Consider the following 25,147-nt stretch of genomic DNA (forward strand, 5'->3'; position numbering starts at 1 on the left):
AAAGCCAGGAGCAACCGGCGGCGATATATCTCAAGTAAATCTCATCTATACATTCTCTAGCCTTTAAAAGGGCTCTTCAAAGCCTGTAATAATGTCTGACTATGATGACCAAGAGTATGACGAAGATCAGGAGGGAGTTGATGAACCAGAAATTGACCAGGAAGGAGGAGGTGATGAAGAAGAAGGCAACGAACAAGAGCAGGAGGAAGAAGAGGTAAACGGATTACCAGCGGAGTGGTCCCGTTGCGGGCACGGGGAAATCATGGCGTTACAGTAGTTAGAAATCCGAAGACCTCCGCACTTCCGCAGGTCCGGGATGGAGTCGATTCATCTCATCTAACCTTAGACTACATCTCATAGATTGTCTTTAACCATATATTGTCCCTTAGTCGATTTGTAAAATAACAGACTGAATAATAAATGTTACAACCGTTATATTACCCCTCATTCTCCCTGTGCTGTGTCAAACTGCCCTTTTTTTTTAAAGACGCCACTGATGACTTTTACAGTAGCCTACTTTCAGATCCACTCTAAATTTGACTCAACTGTAGACCCTTCTAGTGATAATTACTAAATTAGTGTCCATTTAATCTAACAGTAACAGTGGCTCTGACATTGAAATGGCACTCACTGTACTCAAGTTGGTCTCTCTACTAGTGTGAAACCAGTTCTAGAAACATCTATTCTAGTTAGACTCAATACTCCCTCTATTTATTCTTAATCTTACACTTACAGCTGTGGTGGAATAAGATTAAATAAATTATTATGATTATTCCTATCTGTGCACACACAAAGTAATTTCCTTATGGAAACTAGAAAAGCACTTGGAGAATGCAGACCTCCGCGAAGCCAGCAGCTCATTTAAAGGACAAGTTCACCTTCATAAACATAGAATAAGGATTGAGAGAATGTAGCAATATTAGTAGAACACATCATTGAAAGTTTGAGGAAAATCAGACAATCCGTTCAAAAGTTATGAATTTTTGAAGTTTTGTGCAGTAACTGCTGGATGAGAAGACTACTGCAGTGTATGAAAAACTTAGATGTCTCATGCGTACAAAATAAGGAAAATATAAAGAGAATTTCACAAAATGCCATCTTTTGAAAAAAGTACACATTCCCCTGACTCGTTACCGACAAATGTTATGGGTAATATCATTCCCCCTGCCTTAGAAAAGAGGCAAGTCAAGAGCTCTTTTATTATGCGAAAAAAGTGAAAATATGTTGAATTTTCTTTTACATTTTCTTTATACTGTTGTACGCATATGACTCACAAGCTGTAGTAGTCTCCTCATCCAGCGGTTCCAACACAAAAATTTTAAAGATTCATAACTTTTGCATCGATTGTCCAATTTTCCTCAAACTTTCACTGATATGTTCTACTAATATTGTTGCATTCTCTCAATCCTTATGTTTATGAAGGTGAACTTGTCCTTAAATTTCCACCCATCACATGCATGCTAAAAATCGAACAATTTCCCAATATGCCAGTAGAAGCCTTTTTTTGTACATGTAGGCCTACAGTATCTAGTGAGAAAGTGCCCGCACCTCATCAGGGGCCCGAAAACCGTCACCCCGCTTAAAATTGTTTTAAGCGCTCTAAACAAAAATTTATGCCCGGGACTGTGTTCAGTACGCTTGAAACTTGGCAGGGATACCACAACCAAGCAAATTGAGGTAAAAATCGAACAGTTTTTCGCGAAAATCTGAAATTTTATTTTTAATAGGAATACGTGTTATAAGTATCATCACTGTCACCCGCACGCAGTTGCGGGCCCCTTCCTTAGCGCACAACTATTCCGCATCGTTCGCGTTTGACGACGATAGCTGCAAATTTTCAATATCGATCAGTGAACTTGTGATTCCATTGGAATTTTCAGCATTTTTCCTATATGTAACTTTGATTTCAAGGAATTTCAGTTCACGCACTTATGTGGACGAATGTAAACTTAGGCTCCAGTATGCACAGCTTGAACCCTCAAGTTCATTAACCCTGTATGCCAAAAGATTTTTAAAAAAATCCTTTAAAAACCCATAAAAATTCCCAGATCAACACCAAAAGTTAATCATCTCTTCCTTGAGTCATTACCGACTTTTCCTGCAATTTTCTGTCAAATCCGTTTACAACTTTTTGAGTTATTTTGCAAACAGATGAACATACATTGTACAAAAGCAGACCAACACCAATAAAAACATAAACTTCTTCCTTGGCGGAGGTAATTATAGACATAGAGATTAGAAATCTGCTAAGATCCTAGATTATAGTGTTTTGACATAAATCTAAGTGATGATATTAAATTCTCCCTATCGCATAGCTGATATCAAGCGATATCACCTTGCGATACCGATATCTGATCGATCGCTCTTGGGACGTACACTTTCGGTTTTGCGGTTTACCCACATCACGTCCTTCATCTACAGTTACTGTATAGATATTTTCCATAATTTCGTTGTTTTGCATCATCGGCCCAGCATTCATGGGCCGCTTTGCAGAAGAATCCCATTCATCAAAAAGTTACAGATTAGAAAATGACTCTATTATTCGACAGATTATAAGACAGACTTTAATACGAACTGTGAATACTAGTACTTTGGTGTTCAATGTGCATAAAAGCGTACATTTGCACATTGCACGTTCATAACCGAAAGTTTATATCCCAAGAATTAAAGGTAAAGAAATTAGAGCGCCACACGCGTTCAGATGCGGAGAGCTACATATATGCGATATAGGGAGAATTGTCTCTCTATGTGTTATACATGAATACTGGTCAGAGAATGTGTGATCACATGAGAAAGTCATGCAGCAAGGATTGAAACATGAAAATTACTGATATTACAAGCAGTGACATCACATCGGGTAGATTTGAGACGGTTCAATAATACTAATAGGCTCTATACTCCAGAATTTTACTGGCTGTCCACAGAGCTAGACTTAAGATAATGATGCGTATCTATATGATGTAACAAATAATGCTTTATTCATCGTTAAGCTGCATCTTATTAGGAGGCTAGGAGGACTTTTTCTTTTAAAGGCTAAGAGAGCTGCTGCTCAATGGATAAAGTCATGTCAAGTGGCCCTTCGGAAAAAAAATGGAATGCCATGGAGATAGCACATAAAATGGATTAACTTCGATAGAGAATTTCATAAGCTACGGTATAACAAGCTCTATTAATCCTTTGGGTCCAGTATGGAAAAATTTGTACTTGTGAGCATGGTACCACACTGCAATGCACACTGCACCCAGCTAGGCATGGGCAAGATGCCACCCCGGATGCCACTCCGCAAGTGCTAGCTAGCATGCATGGAACAAGTCAGAGACTACTACATCTCGACCTTTCTGTATTTAAAATTAAAATGCACAACATCAATGAAATACTTAATCATGATTGGTTGAAAGTTGAGTTGAGTGGGACTCACGACCACTTGAAAAAATTCAGCTTGCCCAAACCTTCCAATCAGGTCGTGCGACCTAGTCCTACGACACTTCGGTGTTTGATCAAATCAATCAAACCAACAGTTAGAAAGTCAAGTAGTGTGCGGCGGGCTCAAAAGTAACATGACCTCTCCTGTACTGTAAGACATTGATATCAAAGTACACTCATCTTTTTTATGAATCAATACTAGAACTTCAGTTGCTCAGCTGCTGTATTGTTTGAATGTCACCACTATAGTAACTGTTTTGAATGTACCACAGTGGTACAGGCTCTTTTTCCAATGGACAAGGAACAAGAATATCACTGTAGACTTTAGGGTTGCGTTTCATGTAGTTTTAGGTCAAGGTCATTAATGAGGTAAATGTAGGGCATGACTGTTTTACACATTATTTCCTATATATTTATAGTTGCCTTGCCATTCATTATAAAGTAGTTTTGAACCCTAATTTCATTACAAGTCTCTCGCTAACCTAGTTTCCTTTTCTTTTGATCTACCGACCTCCTAACCTACATTCACATCTCCTTCTTTGCATTCCATTTTAATATGTTCTTTTATTTCGTGCAGATTCCAACTTCTGCATTAAAAATCCAGAGTCTTTGTCCTTGAGAAAGAGACAAAAGTGTAATTGCTTTCAGGCAATCAAACAATAGTACCAATTACAATTAGATTATCGATTGATAAAAGACAAAGATTAAAAGTGTTAATAGATGGTGATGTGAATGATGGTATGAGTACCAGTATAATCCAGTATAACACATGAAAGTGCAGCATGATTATGTGCCCAAGGTCAAGGTTTCTGTGTATAACATTTCTCATTTTCCATTCACATGAATATTCTTGCACATATTTCAAAGAAAAAGGAGCAAGTTCTTTCATACAAAAGGCACTTTATGTTGTTCTGCAATAATATACAATTTGTATGTTTCAAGAATATATCGTCGCTGGGGCGACAAGACCTCGTATCGCTACAAAATGTCAAATGTTCAGGAGAGCCCAAAAACATGGCGGCCAAAGCACTACAGCGAATGGGATAGCCTTTCCTTTGAAATGCCGTGGTGGCTTCATTTTGGAATAAGACAGTTGGGATTTGGACAGGACATCACTTAACCCGATATTTGACCATTAATCCAAGAAAATAATTTTCACCAAAATTTCAGATACAAGGTCTTGTCACCCCAGCGACGATAGTTGCCTAGTCAATACGATGGCAGATGAACTGTCCTAGATGTGGTACATTCTGAAGAGCTCATCACACAGTAAATATTAATCTCCACATCATAAAATTTGATGAGCAAGTCATAATCAAGGTCCCAATTTGTATTTGGCTTTCTATTTTATGTCTGTCTGCCCATTAACGTACTGTAAAATTGGCTTCTTTTTTTTTTTTGTGAGGGTGATTTTTCATACTCGACCAGGGTAGATGAATTTGGCATGTTTTTAATACCGTGGAATCAGGACATTAATTACTAGATGATATGGCAAGCAAAAATATTTGCATGCTTTTATCTTTGCACTAGCTTCTGGTTTGCACGAAATGTATGAAAATTACACACTGCAAAAATTTCTACTTATACAGTATGCACATTATGTACACATACGTATGAAAAAAATAAAATATGTAGTATATTATATGCATTACATTTTGATTTTTTTCTCTTTTTAATGCATGACAGAAACTCCCTGAAGTTCCACTGACGGAGGATGTCATAGCTGAGAACCTGTCATTACTCTGTAAAACAGGCAACGGACTGGCTCATGCTTACGTCAGACTGGATGTCAAAGAAAGGTACGGTAGGCCTATGTATTTTAGCGTGGAGCTGGCAACTCTCATGTAATTCATCCAATTCTAACTGTCTCACTCTGATATTAAAATGAATTCTCACGCATGCTCTACTTCAGAAATAGAAAGGTTGAAAATAGTAATGTCTCTGAAATCCCTGATGTTTTGCCCATTCAATATGCTCAAGCCCAAAGTTTTGAAACTTTCCAGCAGGCACACCCGTTGTATGCACAGTCTGTGTTACACCATTTAAAATGTAAAATTGTCAAAGCTCCCTACCGTACGAGGGGGGGGGGGGGGGGAGTGTCCGCCTTCCAATTTCCCCCTGGGTAGCTTTGAAACATGATCGATGACAAACACATTTTCCTCTCTCTCTTTTACACACACACACACACATACCCACACATATGTATACACACAAATAACATATCATATATATATGCAGCAACATATGTACAGAAAAGCAATTTGCAGGGTTCAAAATTGGCGATGGTCCGCTGGCCATTGGCCACCCAAAATCATGTTGGACTAGCTAAAAATCATAAAATTCTGAAGTAACTAGTCCGACTGGCTAGCCAAAATATTGCTTCAGTGTCAAAATTGATTCTAAGTAGTCCGCCTGGCTAGTTAAAAAAAAAGTTAAGTGCGACCCCTGATTTGGGAAAAGCATGTGGAAAAGGTGACTTGCCACTCTCGCACTGAAGTGCTTATATGAGTAGAAGTTGACGGCACGTGATATGACCGCAAGCTAAATGCCTATCCACCGTGTAGTCCCACAAACTATGTCCTACTGCTCCATGGTAAATGTTACGACTGCAACTGTCAGTATAATATCAGGGATTGGGTAGAGAATGCATCATTATGTGAAAACAATACACCATCTCTGTGATTATTTCTCCAAATTTAGTTATTATTTTCAGACATTAATAATAAACAGTGAAAGTGTTTCAGCCAAAATATGGCCGGATGAGGTGGATTATGGTTCCAATTAAACAGTGAAAATAGCACATAAAAATGTTGTTATGTAAAATGTTGTACATTGATTTCGGTTACACTTAGGGCAGCACTCCTGCTGAAGCGGTTCCTAATTTTTGAGGTGAGCAATATGATAGCCTACTGTCTTATTTTCATAAATTTTTATGTTTTGTTTTCCGAGCTTTTATTTCATTTTACTTTGAATTTTCCTTTCTCAACAGAGAAATTACTGACGTCAATATCCTCAGTGGATACATCCATCTGCGGTACGTTGACCTTTCCCAGAACAGCCTCCGTGACATTTCACCCTTGAACTCCCTGACACACTTACTGACTATCAACTGTGACAGAAACCTTTTAACGTCAGCTAAGCTTGAGGAGCTACCATACTTGCAGGTATTACCAATCATTTTAATCCCTTAACTAATCTTTTAAAACTTTGCTAGTGAGGGGATTTATTTCCAGTGTCGGTCTTTGTAGAAAGTGCTTTGACAAATTTTGAAGAGATCCTTAGATTGCAATTCTGCAAGAAACATTAAAGATGATTTTATTCCTTGTGCACCCATGGCTTTAAATCTTGAAATTGGTCATGCAGTGTAAAGTTAGGTATGAAAGGTACCTCAATAAATGTGTTAAGATATGATTCAAAGATGATAGTCCCATATGTAGAACAATTTGTGGGTCTTGACCAGGAAGGTAACTAAATATGGTGCACATTCATTGTTCATCATTTTCAAGTAGGTGTTATGTTGTATTCATAGCCATACAGTGTGATAGAAAATGGCTAATTTTATGTCGAGAAAATAGTATTATTTCAGTTTCTGTTGATATCAACAGATTTGAAACCTGCTTATAAAGAAAGGCAAGAAATAATAAACATACAATATCATATAGCAGGTCACATTGCATATGCTCATGAATTATTTAATTGTGTGTTGTTCTTATGGGTTTTTTTTTCAGATGGCCAGTTTCACAAACAACAGGATTACAACCACTGAAGGAGTGAATCATCCCCTCCTTGAATCACTGAATCTATCTTGTAAGTATCATGCAAGAAAAAAAAAAATCTTATGGGCTCAGTAAACGTACAATGTATATTTCTTCATCGTATGTATTGCATGGTAATAAAGTAATATCCATTTGCAACTAATTCTGTGTCTAGATCATGAGTTGAAACAATTGTAGCTTGAAATGATGACTTCAAGTGGAATAAAAATTTTCATTCAGACCACTCATGGTAAAATTAAGATTTTTTTTTCCTTTTTTCTGTTTGCATAAGCTGACTGGAATGTGAGAAGAAGACTGAGAAAAAGACCTATAAAGGAGACTGCACATCTCAATGATAGATACAGTAGAGCAATGCGTCAAAAAGAAGAAGAAAAAAAAAAAACTTTGATAAAATACTGATGTTGACAGTAATGACCCTCTCCCTTTCAGTCAATGAGATCACCATTATCAGTGGTCTGGAGCCATCCAGGCTGAGCAAACTACACACTCTGGAGCTACGGGGCAACAAGCTGACCAGCACAGAGGGAATTTATCTACCCAACTTGAAAAATCTCTTTCTGGTAAGTTTTCTTCTCCTTTTTTTTTTTTTTTTTTTACAGCCTAAAATGATGCTATGTCTTATCTTTCTGTTCTGATATTGATAGGAACAATATGATATGGATGTGACAAGTGCTAGTAAAAGAATCATTTTTGCATCATGCAATACACACAAATTCCATAAAGCAACAATTTGTCTGGCATGTTAAAAGTTAATGGAAGATTGCTAAGCCTGTAGAAAGCCAATGTGTGACTTTTTCTTTGCTTAACCCTCTATGTGCTGGGGCACAAAGCATTATGTACTTGCCATTTTTTATTTCAACAGCATTTAGTAATTCATCCAAACGTGACCTAGCTTGAGATGAGTAAAGTTCTCTCAGGTGTAGCAAAGTGTCTCAGTCTGGCAGGAAGGCCATGGAGACGCAATAGTGATTAGTTCATTAGGTGATCTCTATTCATTGACATTTTTTTTTTTCAAGACAAAGAAAGCACTCTATAGACTGTGTGCAAATTGGCAAACAAGACAAACTAAGGGTTAACAGTGCACAGGTAGCACTGAGACTGCACCAGTAGAGAGCTCATGTAAAGCCAACTTTTTATCGACAAAATACAAACAATCAAAAACAAAACAAAAAAATAAAGGAGAATGATGGTAGTGATGAATATTATAAGTGTCCAACATTGTAAGTTTCAACAATAATGATAATGATAACGACTATGTATAGAGCAAGCAGTCAATCACAATGTTTGTCAGAGTTTTACTGCTCCACTTTGGTCAATTGAAAAATTTCTGAAAACAAATGTCCCATATTTTATTTTAATCAACTGTGATGGATCATTTTTTTGTTTTTCAACCTGGCCATGTCATTCAGTCAGTTTGTGAAACTTAAGTCCAGCCAAACTGATGGCGGATCTTGAGTGCAGTCAAGAAGACTAACATGTACAGTGATGAAATACCTGCACACACCTTTTTCAAGCACACGATATATTACACACCCACACACACACACACACACAAAAAGCATATTAAGAAGATAAAATGTTAATTCCATCAAAGAAGCATGCACACTCTCTTGGATAGGCCAACAAACCCTACCACTCTGCCTCGCAAAGAGAGAGAGGTGTAGAGAAAAAACAACAACAAAACACTCAGTATCAGGAAAGATAAACACAACCTCCACCACTTGAGGAAATTGTAGAATATTTTATATTGATATTCCTGGTTTCAATTCATATTTTCATAGTTGCAAGAATAACAGCCTTCTGTGATGCATAAGAAGTTAGATCCCGCTTCTTGGTGGAGCAACTGGCAACCATTAAATTACCTTCCTGATATGTTAGCAAAAGAGTACTGTGTTTTCAATTTATTACGCCAATTTTTAAGAAGTATAAAGCCAATGATCTCTAACAAAGAAACTTGAGTAAAAATGTGTTAGGGGTGTTCAGAACTTCCTTTCTTGCAATGTGTTTGTTTGTGTGCATGTGTGTGTGTGTGTGTGTGTGTGTGTGTGTGTGTGTGTGTGTGTGTGTGTGTGCATACCTATATGACTGTTGAATAGATATGATGAATATGAATATGAACATATACAATTGTATGTTGAGCAGTTTGGAGGGGAGTGGAGGTTTTTACATAAAATTTCATTCAAATTTGTTTATTGTACTTTTTGATATGAGAATACAAGTTATGTTTTATTATATTTGTTTTGTACGTTCATACATTCAAGTGGAATGGAAAAAAAGGTATATTTACTACTAGTATTTCTTTTTAGAGATATCTAACTAAATACAAGACAGTATCTAACTAAATACAAGACAATATGACATTTTGATTAACAAAATATAGAACAGCATAAGAGTTGAATATAAGAATTGGACCCCGAAATATGTTTTAGAAATTTAGACGGTAACTAAACCGCCATTTTCAATCATATAAATTGAAAATATATTTACACTATATCTCACTTGTGTACAATTATCTACAACATGTATAAACGTTATCATATTAATGCACATAACACAATAACACTGTGGCTTCTTGCACCAATCTTAAAGTAGATCTGATGTAGCGACATGATACCAGATACTGTATGTAATTAGAAAAATTATGAGGAGAGAAGATCATTCGAGGAATTTGGTTGTCATTGCTCACTTTTTGTGAGGTAACATACTTCATGTATTTGCATACTCCTTGTACGTGAGTCATCGTGTGATTGCCGTTTGGGGCAGTTTGTATATCCTTTCCGTTTCTCCAAAATGTCATTTGAGTTGGTCAAATTGGTGCTTTCAGAGTTGAAAGTATATCATTTCATGATATACTTAAATGTCATCTCACTCTGTGAGGCTTGGTATGGCTTTTGTCTTTATTGGCTACTCTCACCAGGGAAGAGGGAGGAAAAAAATCATGATTTTATTATGAGCAGATCGAGGGCAGGATTGTTTTGATTTGTGGAATAACTGTCATATGCCATTGTCAAAGCTTGCATCCTTTTGATTTCTCCTTTTTTTTTATCCTTGTGTGTTCATTCTTCTTATCATGATTTTTTGTTACGATCAAAGACCTGAGGTGAATTCTCAGGTCTTTGGGATTCCAAGCTCATTGAGCATTCATTGCAAATCATGATGCATGCATGAAAGGTATGAGCAGCTCATTTTGTGATTGTCTATCTTTTCTCACAGGCTTGGTATCAATTTCATCAGAAAAAGACAACATTTTTTCCCCAAGGTCAAACGTGCTCATCTGATGAGGGCATGCTCCAGCTAGGGGTGTTCACACGCAGGAATTATTGGTTTTTTGCAATCCAGTGCAAAAACCAATTTTATTTTATTTACCACTGTTCACATTCGCTGCACTGGACAAATTATCACAATGTTTCGGCAACAACAAAAATGAAAAACATGCAGTGACCAGAATGTGACCCAGGGTACTCCACTCTAGTGTGTGGGCCTATACGTGGCGAGTTGCATATATCTGGGATTATTGATAACATCTCCATGTTGTTCACACACACTGCGCATGGCAAATTCTTTCGGTGTTTCAAAACTACCAAGTCGGAGTGATTTTTGCATTGTGATGCAAATCATAATTAATAATTACACATATTTTTTTGTATTTTTTGTATCCATCACACACATGAAGTGACGCTTTTTGCATCCAGTTGCGAAACTCAAATTTCAAAAGCTGTTAATTTTGGGTGTGTATGAATGCAGCTTTTGTTATATTTGCCTTCCAGGACATGTTTGAAAGGCACTGATAAGATTCTACTGGGAGGGGATGATGATAAGGAAGATGGAAAGAATCAAGGGTCGTACGTGTACATCATGTCTTCCCTACAAGGCTCATTTTCTATGACCGTTTAAGGCATGGAATTTGCCATGTTGTGCCTCTCTCTATCTGCTCATGATAGCGAGGCAAAAAGATATCTCAGATAAAGCAGCAGGTGTTAACGGCGATGGTTCCATGAAATTTGATGACGCATGGTCTTTAAGTAGGCATGTCAAAACAACCCTTTGCAATGCCAGAAACTTTGAATCAAAATACACAATCCTATTGACTCACCTTTGAATGACCATCCCTGCTGGCAGACAAAACAATTAAAAAAAGGCAAAACAAAATGAAAAAAAAAAAAAAACAGTTACAGATTTGTAGGTGTACCCTGCAAGTGTAGTGCATAGCAAACATACAGAATGCAAATTAAAGTTGATGATAATAACGTGTGAATTAAGAGTCTGTATGTCATGCTGTCTTAAATCAGTGCATCCCCAAGGCATACGTGTACATACACAATTATAGTTAGCATACTGTATGTCCTTTTTTTAAAAAGAATCAAAATTATATACAAACAGCTGAAAAAAACACAATCTTGTAACAAGTCTAGTAAAGCCATAGTCTCCCGGTAAGGCTAGGTTTCATCCTGCTTGCAAATTATTAGAAATCAACCAAGAAGTCAAAGTGGTAAAGAGAATCTCAAGGGAATGAATCATTCAGAGGGGATGATACAATACCCAAAATATATGTGATAATTACTATATTAGTGTTAGCCATTTGTGCATTGAATTGCTGCACATTAACACCAAAATTGCACTGTCATGACGGCTGTCCAAATATTACCAGTCTAGTATTAAATGATTATTGCATACTTCTAGCAAGATCCATTTTGCATTAGTTTAATACCAGGTAACATGGACTTTTTAGCAATCATATTATATTATATGTTCAATTTGATGAACAATAAAAAGGATTTAAAATCAAAGAATCGTGCCTGCTATGTTTATACAATGTAGTTGGTGGCAGAAATTGAGCACATTGTAGAGAAAGAAAGAGAAAGAATAAGACATTCTTATATTCTGGTGTGACAGGACTGTTGTCTTGCATGTAGAGAAGTTTGCACACAAACTGTGTGTGCTCAAAATGACTCAAATAATGCACAGTGTACATTGTACCATTACTCCTGTATGCATACATTAGTATGTCCTTTTGTATGTTGCACAGTAATGAATGAGAATATGTGGTAAGTTAGTATCATGTCAAGAAAGGAGCACAGAATGACATTGAAACAAAATTTGATCCATTTAACGATGATGACTCCAAGATGCTTAGTGAGTGCAAACAGTAAACACTAGCACTCAAAATGAAACCATACTATGGTGAAATTTGCTCCATTTCATTCAAATATCTGTCTTAACTGTTGCTTTAATTTAATCCACTGCTTTTGGAGAACATGAATTCTTCTCTTGTATATTTTGTGCATTTTCTGTTAATTGTCATGGAACTCTACCCAATTACAGCAAATAGTTTTAGAATGTGAAAAAAAGTTGTGTCGTGGTCTGTATACATATTGCACTCCCATTATAATGAGCACGGCTATAACGAAACTCTTGGTACAACAAAGTAAAAATTCAGGTCCCCAAACAGGGGCCGATCCAGGAATTGCGTGAAGAGGGGGCGCCTTTACAAATTTAAAGGGGGCGCACATGCCCCCTCCATTTTCTTTTTATTTCTTTTGTTAAAAAAAAAATGAAGTGGGGGCGCCCGCCCGATGCGCCCCCTCCTGGATCCGCCACTGCCAAATTATTATCTATAATCTTTATTCTTCATTATTTGGCTATAAAGAAATTTCGATATAACGAAAGCCAACTGCCTGTAATAAGGACTTCGTTATAATGAGAGTCGCCTGTAATTAGAATTCAATTATGGCTATTCCTACCTTGACGTTTTCTCCCTTAATTTCATTCCCATTAAGGCTGGCAACCTCATCTCCAAGCTGGAGGGTCTAGAGAGACTGGAACACCTGACCACTCTCCATCTCCGTGACAACCAGATTAAGAAGCTGGATGGCTTCTCGGAGAACATGAAGAACTTGCAGTACATCAACATGCGTGGCAACAATGTTGGAGACGTCAAGGAGATGGCCAAGATGAAGTGTCTTCCAAAGCTGAGGGCATTGATATTATCAGGTGAGAGTCACAAAGGGACTTACTACCTTCTTACAAGTCTTACAGGAGATGAAACCCCCAAAACACATGGACTGAGTAAATGCAGCAATCGATTAGTAGAAAGCATTAGTGTTAGGAAAATCGGATAATCTGTTGAAAAGTTACGAATTTTTAAAGTCTTTGTGCTGCCATCTTTGGATGACAAGACTACAATATTTTGTGATGTTTATTGTTATTATATATTGAAAAAATTATAGAGAAAATTCATCATATTTTCACTTTTCTAGCATAAAAAAGAGCAGTCGACTTTAATACCTCTTTCAGAATGCAGGAGGAATGATATTACCCTTAACCCGTTGAAGACGAGTTCTGAGTATACTGGGGCAGGTGTCTATGGGAAATGTGTGTTGTAGCGAAATCAGCCCATCCTCAACGGGTTAAGATGTCTGTAAAAGTAGAGGAGATGTGCACTCTTCATACAAACTGATATTTGTGAGATTCTCTTTATATCTCTTTTATATCATTTTCCATTATGTGACATCACAGAATGTGTAGGCTTCTCATCCATTGAGGGTGGCATTTTAAAACTTTTTAACAAATCATCTGATTTTCCTCATACTTTCACTGACATAATGTTCTACTGATAAAATCGTATTAACTGAATCCGCATGTTTGGCTTTTGTTCCCCTTGAAGTTCTCACAAAGGGGCTTGCCTTCTTACAAGTCTTTGGTTCTGATATTATCAAGTGAGATTTACAAAGGATCTTACCTCGTAGACTTACAAGTTTTATGTCTGTCTCAAGAGCTGCTTGCTTTTTAGCTCACCTGAGCCAAAGGCTCAAGTGAGCTATTGCGATCGCCCTTCGTCCGGCGTCCGTCGTGCGTCGTGCGTCGTCCGTCGTCCGTCGTCCGTCGTCCGTCGTCCGTCGTCCGTCGTGCGTCGTGCGTAAACTTTTTACATTTTCATCTTCTTCTTGAAAACCCCATGACCGATTTTCATCAAACTTGGCAGGTAGCATCCCTAGGGGGTTAGGAACTCAATTTGTTAAAATGGGCACCATGCCCCACCCAGGGGGCCCCCAGGGGGGCCCAAACCCCCCAAAATTAAGGAATCTGTAAAAATCTTCTTCTCTAGAACCAGAAGTGATAGAGCTAAGTTAATACTATGAGTTAGTACATTGATGACTGTAGTTTCAAGTTTATTCATGGCAGAATCAGGGGTGCCCCCCTTGGGACCCAGGGGAGGGGGGTGGGGAAGGGTTCTAATGGGGCCTAAATTGTACATTTTCATCTTCTTCTTGAGAACTCCATGACCCATTTTCACCAAACTTGGCAGGTAGCATCCCTAGGGGGTTAGGAACTCCATTTGTTAAAATGGGCACCATGACCCACCCAGGGGGCCCCCAGGGGGCCCAAACCCCCCAAAATTAAGGAATCCGCAAAAATCTTCTTCTCTAGAACCAGAAGTGATAGAGCTAGGTTAATACTATGAGTTAGCACATTGATGACTGTAGTTTCAAGTTTGTTCATGGCAGAATCAGGGGTGCCCCCCTTGGGACCCAGGGGGGGGGGGGGGGGGGGGGGGGGGGGTGAGGAGGGGTCCTAATGGGGCCTAAATTGTACATTTTTATCTTCTTCTTGAGAACCCCATGACCCATTTTCACCAAACTTGGCAGGTAGCATCCCTAGGGGGTTAGGATCTCAATTTGTTAAAATGGGCACCATGCCCCGCCCAGGGGGCCCCCAGGGGGCCCAAACCCCCCAAATGAAGGAATCTTTAAAAATCTTCTCTAGAATCAGAAGTTATAGAGCTGAGATAATACTATGAGTGAGTACATTAATGACTGTAGTTTCAAGTTTGTTCATAGGAGATCCAGGGGTGCCCCTCTTGGGGGTAGGGGGGGGGGGGGGTGGTTGGAAGGGTCCAAATGGGGGCCTGAATTGTACATTTTCATCTTCTTCCTGAAAACCTCATGATGGATTTTTGTCAAACTTGGCAGGTAGCATCCCTAGGTGGTCAGGATCTCAATTTATCAAACTGGGCACCATGCCCCACCCAGAGGGCCCCAGGGGGCCCCAATTCCCCCAAATTAAGGAATCTTGAAAAAATTGGGCCCTTATTGTACATTTTCATCTTCCACTTGAGAATGCCTCGTCAAATTTTGGTAGAGCTGTGAATAATTTAGATTAGTGACTGCGTGAAAGGTGAACTTGCGATACTCAGGTGAGCGCTAGACCCGCGGGTCTCTTGTTTTTTTTGTGGGGGGGGGGGGAAGAAGATTTTTTGAAATTCTTGTTCTGTCTTTTGTTGCAAATTATGCCAATCGAGTGCCTGTAAACTTTGCAAAAAACATGCACACACACACACACACACACACACACCCACATACACAATCTCTGAAATGTGTGGGTTACTTCATTTTTATTTTGTTTTGTTTTGTATTTTGACAAGTTAGGTTGTATTTGATCATTCATATTTGTGCCAATCTTTAACACTCACTCTGCTTGGTGATGGTGAAATTCAGTTGTTTGTTTGTTTGTTTGTCTGTTTGTTTATTGCTGGCTTATGTAATTCTCGCCACTTTAGTTCATGCAAGTATGGTAGTTGTGGGAATGGACACTTTTTTTTTCTTCTGTCTAAATATCTGTTTTGGAATTCCACATGTCTTATCAAATCAGCAAAAGTTGTGATGACAATAAAATTCATATATTCTTTTCAGGTTTTTCTGCCAGTAGTGTGAAAACCAAGGTCTTTTGAAATTTGGATTTTGCCAGTCTGAATGGGTCTACTTAGTGTGTAATTTATGCATGCAATGTATGTGTAATATGCCTTTAATAAGCCAGAAGATTAAGTGGAGCAAGCAAACACAATCACATTCACCAGTACTCACATACATTGAACACATTAGAACCGTGACCCATCCGTCAGAAGCTACATGACTGCAAATCAATCTTCTGTCATGTGAGGTACCCAAGAACAAAGGAGAAATTCTTGACCTTGATAAATGAGGCAGTTCTAATGCTGAACTTGACCATGTTATACTCAGCCAACCAGGAAACAATTTTCTGTTGTAGACCTTTGTCAATAGATTGTTTTGATATGGTTTCATTTTACGTGTGGTCATGGAAAGAGCAAGGTTTCGAAATTTTCAGCCTCTCATTTCCCAGTTCAATACATGGACAGTAAACAAGACATTTATTTTAGGCTTATCCCTTAAAGGGACATTCCAGATGATTTTCATAATATCACATCATGTAGTTTATAAATCGATAGTGCCATGTGTAGATTTCTGAAATTTATTGTGGCCCTGTAAAGCAAACAAACCAATACTGTAAAAAACAAGATATTTTTGCAGCATGAAATTTTCACGAATTGGAGCCGATGGCCTTTTTCGCGGCATGAAATTTTGGCAAGTTGCCTGTAACATTCAATGCATATAGTGTACAGACAAGAACTTTCGCGTGCATTTTAATTTCGCAAATCTTGGCTCTCGCGAAATTAAAATGCATGCGAACATTCCTCATTTTACAGCACTCTGAAAACCCCAACACAAATTACACTGAACAAGGATGACGACATAGAAGCTCACATATTCCAGTTATGTGGCAATGTACTCTAAAAGCGTGCATTTGAATTTCGCGAATTTTGCGAGAGCCAAGATTTGCGAAATCAAAATGCACGTTAAAATTCTTGTCTACACTGTGCACATTGATGTTAGGCAACTCGCGAAAATTTCATGCCGCGAAAAAGGCAGTCGGCTCCAATTTGCAAAAATTTCATGCCACGAAAATATCGTGTTTTACAGTAATTCCGTTACAATACTACTTGCTCAACAACTTCACCTGTCTAGAATGTATGCATGGTTCGACACTAACTTTTTTGTTTGGTGGCCCGATGGGGCCACCAAAATCCTAAATTTCAAATTTTTGGTGGCCCGAGAGAAAAATTTGGTGTCCCGAAAAAAAACCAATAAAAAACAGTGAAAGTCCTTTTTTTTTAATGAGTCAAATATTCAAGTTTTATGATAGTAAGAATTAGAAGTTGGACATAATTATCTACTCATAAATAAACTTCAACAAACTTGCAACACTCACTCTCAGGCACTCATTCAGTCCTTTTTATCCATCCTTTAAACAAATTTAACTGCTAATTTCCGTCGCAAAAAGTTACGAATTTATTGACATACTTTTCAAAAAATTTTGGTGGCCCGAGGCAGGCCACCAAATTTGCCCTTTTTTGAAATTTGGTGGCCCGACTTTCATTTTTGGTGGCCCCGGGCCACTGGGCCACCGTTAGTGTCGAGCCCCGATGTATGCATGCTTTCTTGTTTTGTTCTGCTTCATTGAGCCCCAAATTGTGCATTCTTATACTGTATACGCCATATATTTCGCGAATCGGGAATTCCCGACGATTTTGCGAGTGGTTAAATTCGCGATCGTGGAGTCCTGTACTTAACGGAGAAATGTACACGCGTACGTAACATTCACATCGGGATCATAGTCAATATTTTCGTGTGTCTTTAATTTCGTGAATAGCACCTGACTCGAGAAATTCGGGAAAATAAAAACCTTGCGAAACATTCGGCGGATACAGTATAAAGCTGCTAAGTCATCATTCTTGTTCACTGAGATTTGTTATGAATTTTGAAAGCATTCTCCTTCCTCATCCCAATCATTATGAGTTCTGTAACTCTGTAAACTCTGTAACCAAATGTAAACCAATTTATAGATGTGCAAATACAAAAGTTTGAGAATCATCCAGAGTTCTCCTTTAAGTGTATGGTTGGCAGGGTATACAGGACTGATATTAGTTCATTTAAACATGCGTACTTATGAAAGATTCAAACAATATTGGTTCACATTTTAGAAGATTGCTGTTTAGGCAATGTTGTAATACACTGGAAAACTTACAAATCCTTTAATTGGTGCATCAAGTCATTTGCAAGAAAGGCTGTATTGATTTGTGCCAATAATTGCTGTTTTTAGCATTTCCTATTAAAAGCATCTGAAAAGAAAAATATTTCATCTGGATATCTTTCTTGTAAAATGTATTTTTAACCACCAGTAAAAATTCTTTTGCACACTCTGGTAGTTGAAAATTGAAATAGAACTGTTGGTGTTACCATGGAAAATCAGATACATGGTATTTTTTTTAGAAGCAACCTAACCCAAGTTGAAAGCCAGTGCAAATTCATCATCTCATTTTGATATGGAGAAGATGAAATCCGTCATCAAAGGGCGTGGTTTGTTGCCCAGTAAATGTGATGTAATAATAGCGTGTCTTACAGTAAAGGCAATTACAGCAGCATAAGACTAAACTCCTGATAGATGAGTGACTGTGGCTATGTACAATACTACAGTAGTTGTAGTCATTGCAAGTTTAACTGCAGTAGTAAATCTTTTATTCAAAGGAGTGCACGCAGTCCATAAATGTTCGGCAAGCCAAAGTTTTTTATAATGTCCCAGTAAATCTGACTTTTGTAAGGTGAGTTTAATGCAAGATTCAAAATGGATTTCACCTACATGTATTAGACCCGATATAACTGCTGGTATATTCCACAATATGGTATTAACACAAATTGGTAAACAGTTTCACCAGATTTGACCCCCTGTTTTATTCCTTAATCATTAAAGAAAACTCATGACTTCTTTATGTGGGTATTGCGCAACCATTAAAGATACATCAAATGAAAGATAATGAGAATGGAGTTTTATATGATGAAAACTGCAATAATCATTAAGTATGTCATAAAAGTTGATTTCCCTGTGAGGTCATCTTTACAAGGCCATATTTGTTTGTTTGTTTGTTTGTTTATTCTATTTTGAAAATGCAAGCATTTTGTGTAATGGCTCGATTATGGTGCCTCTTTCAGTTCAATTTCTTTCATGAACTGCTTTATGCACAATACCCATAATGCATTGCTGTCATATCCTTACTTTTGTAGAAGAAAATTTTTTGATTGTTATATTAAAAAAGAAAGCATGTACATGTACATTGATTATTCAAACAACGGCTGATTCTGCTAACCTCCTCAGAAACACTTGGTACAGACATATTTGTATTTGGTCAGTGAAGCTGTTAAAAATCTGCTCGTTGTCACTTGCTCTCAATGGTCATGTGGAAGGCAGATAAAGAGTTTGATTTGGCAAAATGAGTTTGAAACTGCATTCTTGTGAGTTTGAGATTTTTGTGGTTAAAGAGCACTGCTAAAAGCAGAGAAAATTATAAGAAAATGTTGGATATTTTTCATCATTACTTTAAGAATATTCTTTTTCATGTAGCAAATGAAGTATCATTGGAAAGGTGTTATTTTGCTCTATCTAATGATAGACTTACTTGTACATTAACCCGTTGAGGACGAGTCTCGAGTATACTCAGGCAAGTGTCTAGCAAAATCAGCCCATCCTCAATGGGTTTTATTGTTTAAGAATGTCGCTTAACCTCTTTTGCAGTCAAGTTTTTCAGATATTTTGTCCTTTTTGGATGATTGATCCTTATTCTTAGTCCATCACAGATACTCCCAGATACTCACCCCATCCGTTCCTCTCTTACGTGTATGCAATCTCTATCATTCATTCATGTTCATACCTTTGCTGATCACTGCCATCCAACAGAAAATCCGTGCTCCGATGAGGATGAGTACAGGATGGAGGTGTTGATCGGCATCCGGAGGTTGGAGCGACTCGACAAGGATGAGTTCTCGGAGGAGGAAAGACAGGAGGCGGAGGAGATCTATGAACAGAGGAGAGCAGAGGAGCTAGCAGCAGATGTGAGTCTGATTCTACCTCTTCCTTTCTTCCTTTTCTTCTCCTTCCTCTTTGTTCTTCTCTTTGTTCTTCTTTCATCTTGGTCTTGGTCTTTTTTTTTTCTCTTCCTGCATTGTCTTCTTCTTGCCTGTTTCTTCTGCAACTTCTTCTGACTTTTCCTTCTTTCTCTTTCTTCCGCTTCGATTGACCTTTCTTACTTTTCATCTTCTCTTTCTTTGTTGTCATTGTGTAGTGTTTTTTTACATCATTATTGTTTTGATTGGTGTTCCACTGAACTTGATACAAATTTAGAACAAGCCCATACATGTATATGGGCATTTCCACGGTAACTCACGTTACATTTTGAACTCAAAATTAGGTCGTTGAGATCAATATCCTTAAAACCTAATTAGTGATATGAGTTACTATATGTGAATGAGTATCATGCACCTCCATCCTACAGATGTACCTCACAGCAACATTACATCGACAGACTCTTATGAGAACTATGAGAAAAAACACTACAAATGTCGGTAACTCACGTTACATAATTTGGACATGCAAAAATTTGGCATGTCTTATATTCAAAAGTTTCCTCAAACAAGAAACAGAGAGACTTTAAAGTCTATTGTGTCAAAGGCATGGACTAACAACATACATCACCGAGTATGGTAAAAATTCAAATTGTCTTACATTCTCCAGGTATCGTCATGTGAAGCGGTAACTCACGTTACGGTAACTCACGTTACGGTAACTCACGTTACAGTTTGTCCACATGATTACAAGACGATTTTTTGTCTTAATAATCCGAAGAAAACTTACCAAGACAACTTTTTTTCACAAACAAACTCCATGAATAAAGAATCTAAATTGATTTGAACATTGATCTGACAGTAATTAATCCCATTTTATCCATGAGATTACCAAAAGGCAGGAAACTTTACATTTAGAATACCAACTTGAAGATAAATTTCATTTTTAATTGAGTCGTTTTCCAAGCTTTCATTTGTACTGAGACAAAAATTGTATTCAACAAAATGATATGAAACCGAGTCTATTTCATTAAATTACACTCTTTTCCAGTTAACAAATGCATCAGAAATTGAGGATTTAATTGAAAATTTGATTTGATTGTTTGTTTATTTTACTAGATTTAAATGGATTTCAGGCTATCTAGATAAAACAAGTCATCCATAAGCTATTCCATTTAATACACTGAGTCACATGACTAGAGACCTGTACATGTAGTCTGGGGAGAGTTTAAAGGTTCAGAAATGAATATTTCAATAAATATTTTAACTTTTAAACAATGCAATTTACATTCCAATTATTTGATAATTGTTTGAATTACTCAATAATCAATTGTTTGTATGTTTGATTTGTTTGCAAATTCTTATACTAAACTGGTACAGAAATTAGACTTGAATCACAGAAACTGCAGATAAATTTAGTTATCTGCTACCAGTATTGATCAGTTTAATAAAACATGTTCATAAATGTTTAAGCCTTAAAAAACAATGGCTTTGGTCTATGAAATGTCAAGTAGCCATTATTTGAATTGTACATACATGTAAAAAGTATACCAGTATTTTCTAGAGTAATCAAGCAGACTGAAGCAGTAAATCCCAATGAAAAACATGAATAGTAAATATTTTGTGATCAGGAGGCTAACTATTAATATCACAAAATGTTGATAGTTTGCTTTAAGGTACATGACTGTCCAGTTCTTAAAGAAAATGTCTTATAATGAGGTTCACATTCAACAAGTTTTTGGTAATAGATCAGCATGTAAAGTAAATTATAGTAAACATGGAAAAGTTTCATTGTAGGATTTTGCAACAATATAGCTAAAACCTCAGAGTAGAATAGTATAAAACACATAAGCGTGTCAAATTCACAATGTTCAGTTCTCAAAAATCTCAAAAAAAAACAGCAGGAAGCGAGCTCCAATCTTAAAATTCTGTTCATACATGTAAATGTTTCAGCCTCATAAACAGTGGCTTTGGTCTATACAGGTAGGTATAAACTATGAAATGTCAAATAGTAATCACTTGAATTACAAAAACAAAAACTTTTCAAGAGTAATCATGCAGTGATTATCCCAATCAGGAGGCTATTAATAGTTATCAAAAAATTTTGATAATTTGCTGGAACAAGGTCCATGCAGCTTTAGAGGAAATGTCTTTTAACAACTTTCGTAAGAGATCAGTATACATGCACTGTAATATTAAATAGTAAATATGGAACAGTTTCTTTCAGAAGTTAACATGTGATGAACATGTGTAATTAATACATTGTACATGTATAGACCAGTTGGTTTGTTAATAGAGAGAGACCAAGAGAATAACAATCTACTGGAAATAGAATCTTGATACAAGAGTTCAGTAATCATGTACTCATTGGTTACTTACAATCACAACCTTCGTATCATTTCTTGGTATTAAAGAAAAATCATGTCGGTAACTCACGTTACATTGTGGTAACTCACGTTACATGGTAACTCACGTTACAATTTTGAGACCTCTGTTATGAGAATTTGAAGCAAAGACTATACACTTGTAAGTCCCATCATATTTCTTGGATGTGTGCTGCATAGTTATTTGATAATCCAAAATACCATGTCTCAGTTGGGCATAGTAAAATTGCTAGGTTAAAAAGTTCATGTTTCGGTAACTCACGTTACAGCAGCTTCTTGAGCTATGTAAGAGCACGCTGGTGTCCAAAGTACATATCTTATATCGAGGTCTCCACTTTATTTACTGCTAGATTAATATATTTTTGATTTGTAAAACCAAACAAAGTTTGATTTGAGCCTCAAATATAAAAAATAATCACAAAGAGCAACAAAAATGAATTTTTAGGGATTTTTAGGTCAAAAAATGCTTTCTGGTTTCAAAAGGTATAAAAATGCACAAAAGGGAACTTTTCTTAAAGGTAAAGTTGGTTTCACACACTTCAAACTATGACTAACAAAGTAAGATTATCAGTTGTCCTGAAATATGCGGGTAAAATTTTGGTGGTCATGTCGCACAACTCACGGAAATGCCCATATACCAATTCCTGCAACTCACTTGGAAACTTTTATTTACCAAGTATGCTAAATCGGAAACCATGGAACATGATCAAAATGTCAAAGTCACTGGTGTGAAATGAATGATGAAAAAAAAAAAGACAGTTGCTGCATCTATGTAAAGCAATGATTATAAAATAATGTCAGTTGGTGTAGTCATGGTGATTGCAAAGTGATAATGATAAATGAAAATTGAATGAATGACATTTGGATTATTAAAGATAATCATGAAGTGAATGATTAACTAGTAAGTGTGTTTCCTTTTTTTTTTCAAATATTAAAAACTGATTTAAAACAAGATGAAGAAACTAATGACATGTCACTCCCCTATGATCTTTGTGACAACCTTCTATCCACCATTAATATTCAAACCATCATCACTCATATTTTATGCAAGAGGTGCAGAATTTCAAGTTGTATAACCATCTCAATTCGTTCTATCTAAACAAATGAACTTATCGGTTGATTCACAAAATATTAATTCTCAGAGATGTGTGACCTCCCAGGTATCACTGCTTGACAAATGAGAGATGAAAACACTGTATTGTGCATGATGAAATATTCATGTCTTCAATCCATGCATACTTCAGTGATATTCACACTTTGATAGCAAATGCACCACACACACTTCAAATTATTCATAAGGTTCCCTAAACTTGAAGATGTCTTCCTTCCATTTTCAATTTCCTCCACAAGGAGCCCCCCCCCCCAAAAAAAAGAAAAAATCAGTTATGCATTATGTAACAGCAATATTTGCTTTATTTGTCATTTCTTTCTCTCTTCGTAACACTGACACTTGTGCACCTTTCAACTGTTATTTGTCATATTCAGTTCCTTTGTGGCTTCTTTTCTCATCTCTTTTTTTATTACTTTTTATGTTTTTTTTTTTTTGGCTGAAAATTTTTGAGAGAAAAAGCACCATAGGTTGATGGTGGAATGAAGTATCACCATGTCAGAAACAAAGATCCTTCTCATCCACTTTATGGACGTGAGAGAAAATAAAAAAGAGGAAAAAATAGAATGCCGTAGCGTGGTGATGATACCTTCAGATTCCTAAAGGCAGAATTGAAACACCAGACTCAGTAGAACACACTGAACTGTACAGTGCTAAGACCTCATTATGATTATTATCATTCTATATAGAAAGATTGTTAAGGTAATGATGATTATTGTCATTATTGTTGGACATTATTATATTATTATCATTATTATTATTGTTATTATTATTATTATTATTGTTAACACTGTTATCATCATCATTATCGTCATCATCATAATCATCATCAATATCATCATATCATTTTCATTATCATGATGATCTTCAGTTCCCCCCCCCCCCCCCACCCCCCGCGCACAGTCCAATAATTCTCTTCTCTAGGCATTTGGTTAACCCATTGAGGACAGTTTGATTTTTGCTACAACACGCATTACTTCCCATAGACGCTTGCCCGAGTATACTCGGGACTCATCCTCAACGGGTTAAGAAATTTGAATTTTGAAGACGGCATAAGATTTGTGAAACTTTCTACGAAAGCATGTTGAGTAGACTTCCAATGAGAAAGCAATAATTCAGGTGTTCACTTTCCATAAATGTCTACATACGTGTTTGATTTCATCTTCTTTAGGGCACGGAGGAAGTCATTCACTCAGATGGAGAAGATGCCTAGTGTGATTTACATCTCTCAACTATGTCAACTATGTCAACTATTTGGCACCCTCACCATTCCCTCGACAACCATGCAGGATTCCCAAGAATCCCACCTTTTGACATTCTTGCATGTGCCTTGGACGACATGTGACTTGAGACAGACATTTATGGAGATTCTTGTTTATTTCATTGGCATGCATGTGTGATGTGAATTTGCATTGGATACTTGTCCATCACTCCCCTGCTTTTTAAATGAAATGTGTATAATGTGCTTGATACCAGTATCGACATGTGTACCTGTGAGCACGGTCCTCCAGAATTGCATATTCTATCATCGTTTCATTCCATGGTAAAAACTTGGAAACATGTCAGCCATTCCGCACTTTGTCATCAGTGGTTTACTGAGAGAGCGGTAATGGGAATACCCCCATATTTCCCTTCCCAATTCGTCATGATCACTATGTGCCGCAGCCTAATGTTTCAAAATCACACTTGCGCGATATCGTATGAAGT

General features: G+C 37.1%; 1 protein-coding gene across 1 annotated transcript; it reads left to right on the forward strand.

The window, feature by feature from the left end:
* The first annotated feature begins 22 nt into the window (after positions 1-22).
* LOC139712350 (leucine-rich repeat-containing protein 23-like) lies at positions 23-24,653 on the forward strand. The gene is made up of 8 exons (XM_071624181.1): positions 23-214; positions 5,110-5,222; positions 6,413-6,587; positions 7,152-7,230; positions 7,629-7,759; positions 12,977-13,190; positions 19,785-19,939; positions 24,612-24,653. Exons 1-8 carry the CDS (start codon positions 92-94, stop codon positions 24,651-24,653), a joined length of 1,032 nt encoding a protein of 343 aa, XP_071480282.1. The 5' UTR covers positions 23-91.
* Positions 24,654-25,147: the final 494 nt, after the last annotated feature.

This window comes from Diadema antillarum, unplaced genomic scaffold (assembly GCF_040938485.1).
Source record: "Diadema antillarum isolate AM-2024a unplaced genomic scaffold, OU_Dant_1.0 seq00001794_RagTag, whole genome shotgun sequence".
Taxonomy (NCBI): Eukaryota; Metazoa; Echinodermata; class Echinoidea; order Diadematoida; family Diadematidae; genus Diadema; species Diadema antillarum.

Excerpts from the sequence above, each read along its gene's own strand:
- LOC139712350 (XM_071624181.1), top strand. The coding sequence starts at position 92 with ATGTCTGACTATGATGACCAAGAGTATGACGAAGATCAGGAGGGAGTT. Across the intron at positions 5,223-6,412 it reads AGACTGGATGTCAAAGAAAG|AGAAATTACTGACGTCAATA; the intron begins GTACGGTAGGCC and ends CTTTCTCAACAG. Across the intron at positions 7,231-7,628 it reads TGAATCACTGAATCTATCTT|TCAATGAGATCACCATTATC; the intron begins GTAAGTATCATG and ends TCTCCCTTTCAG.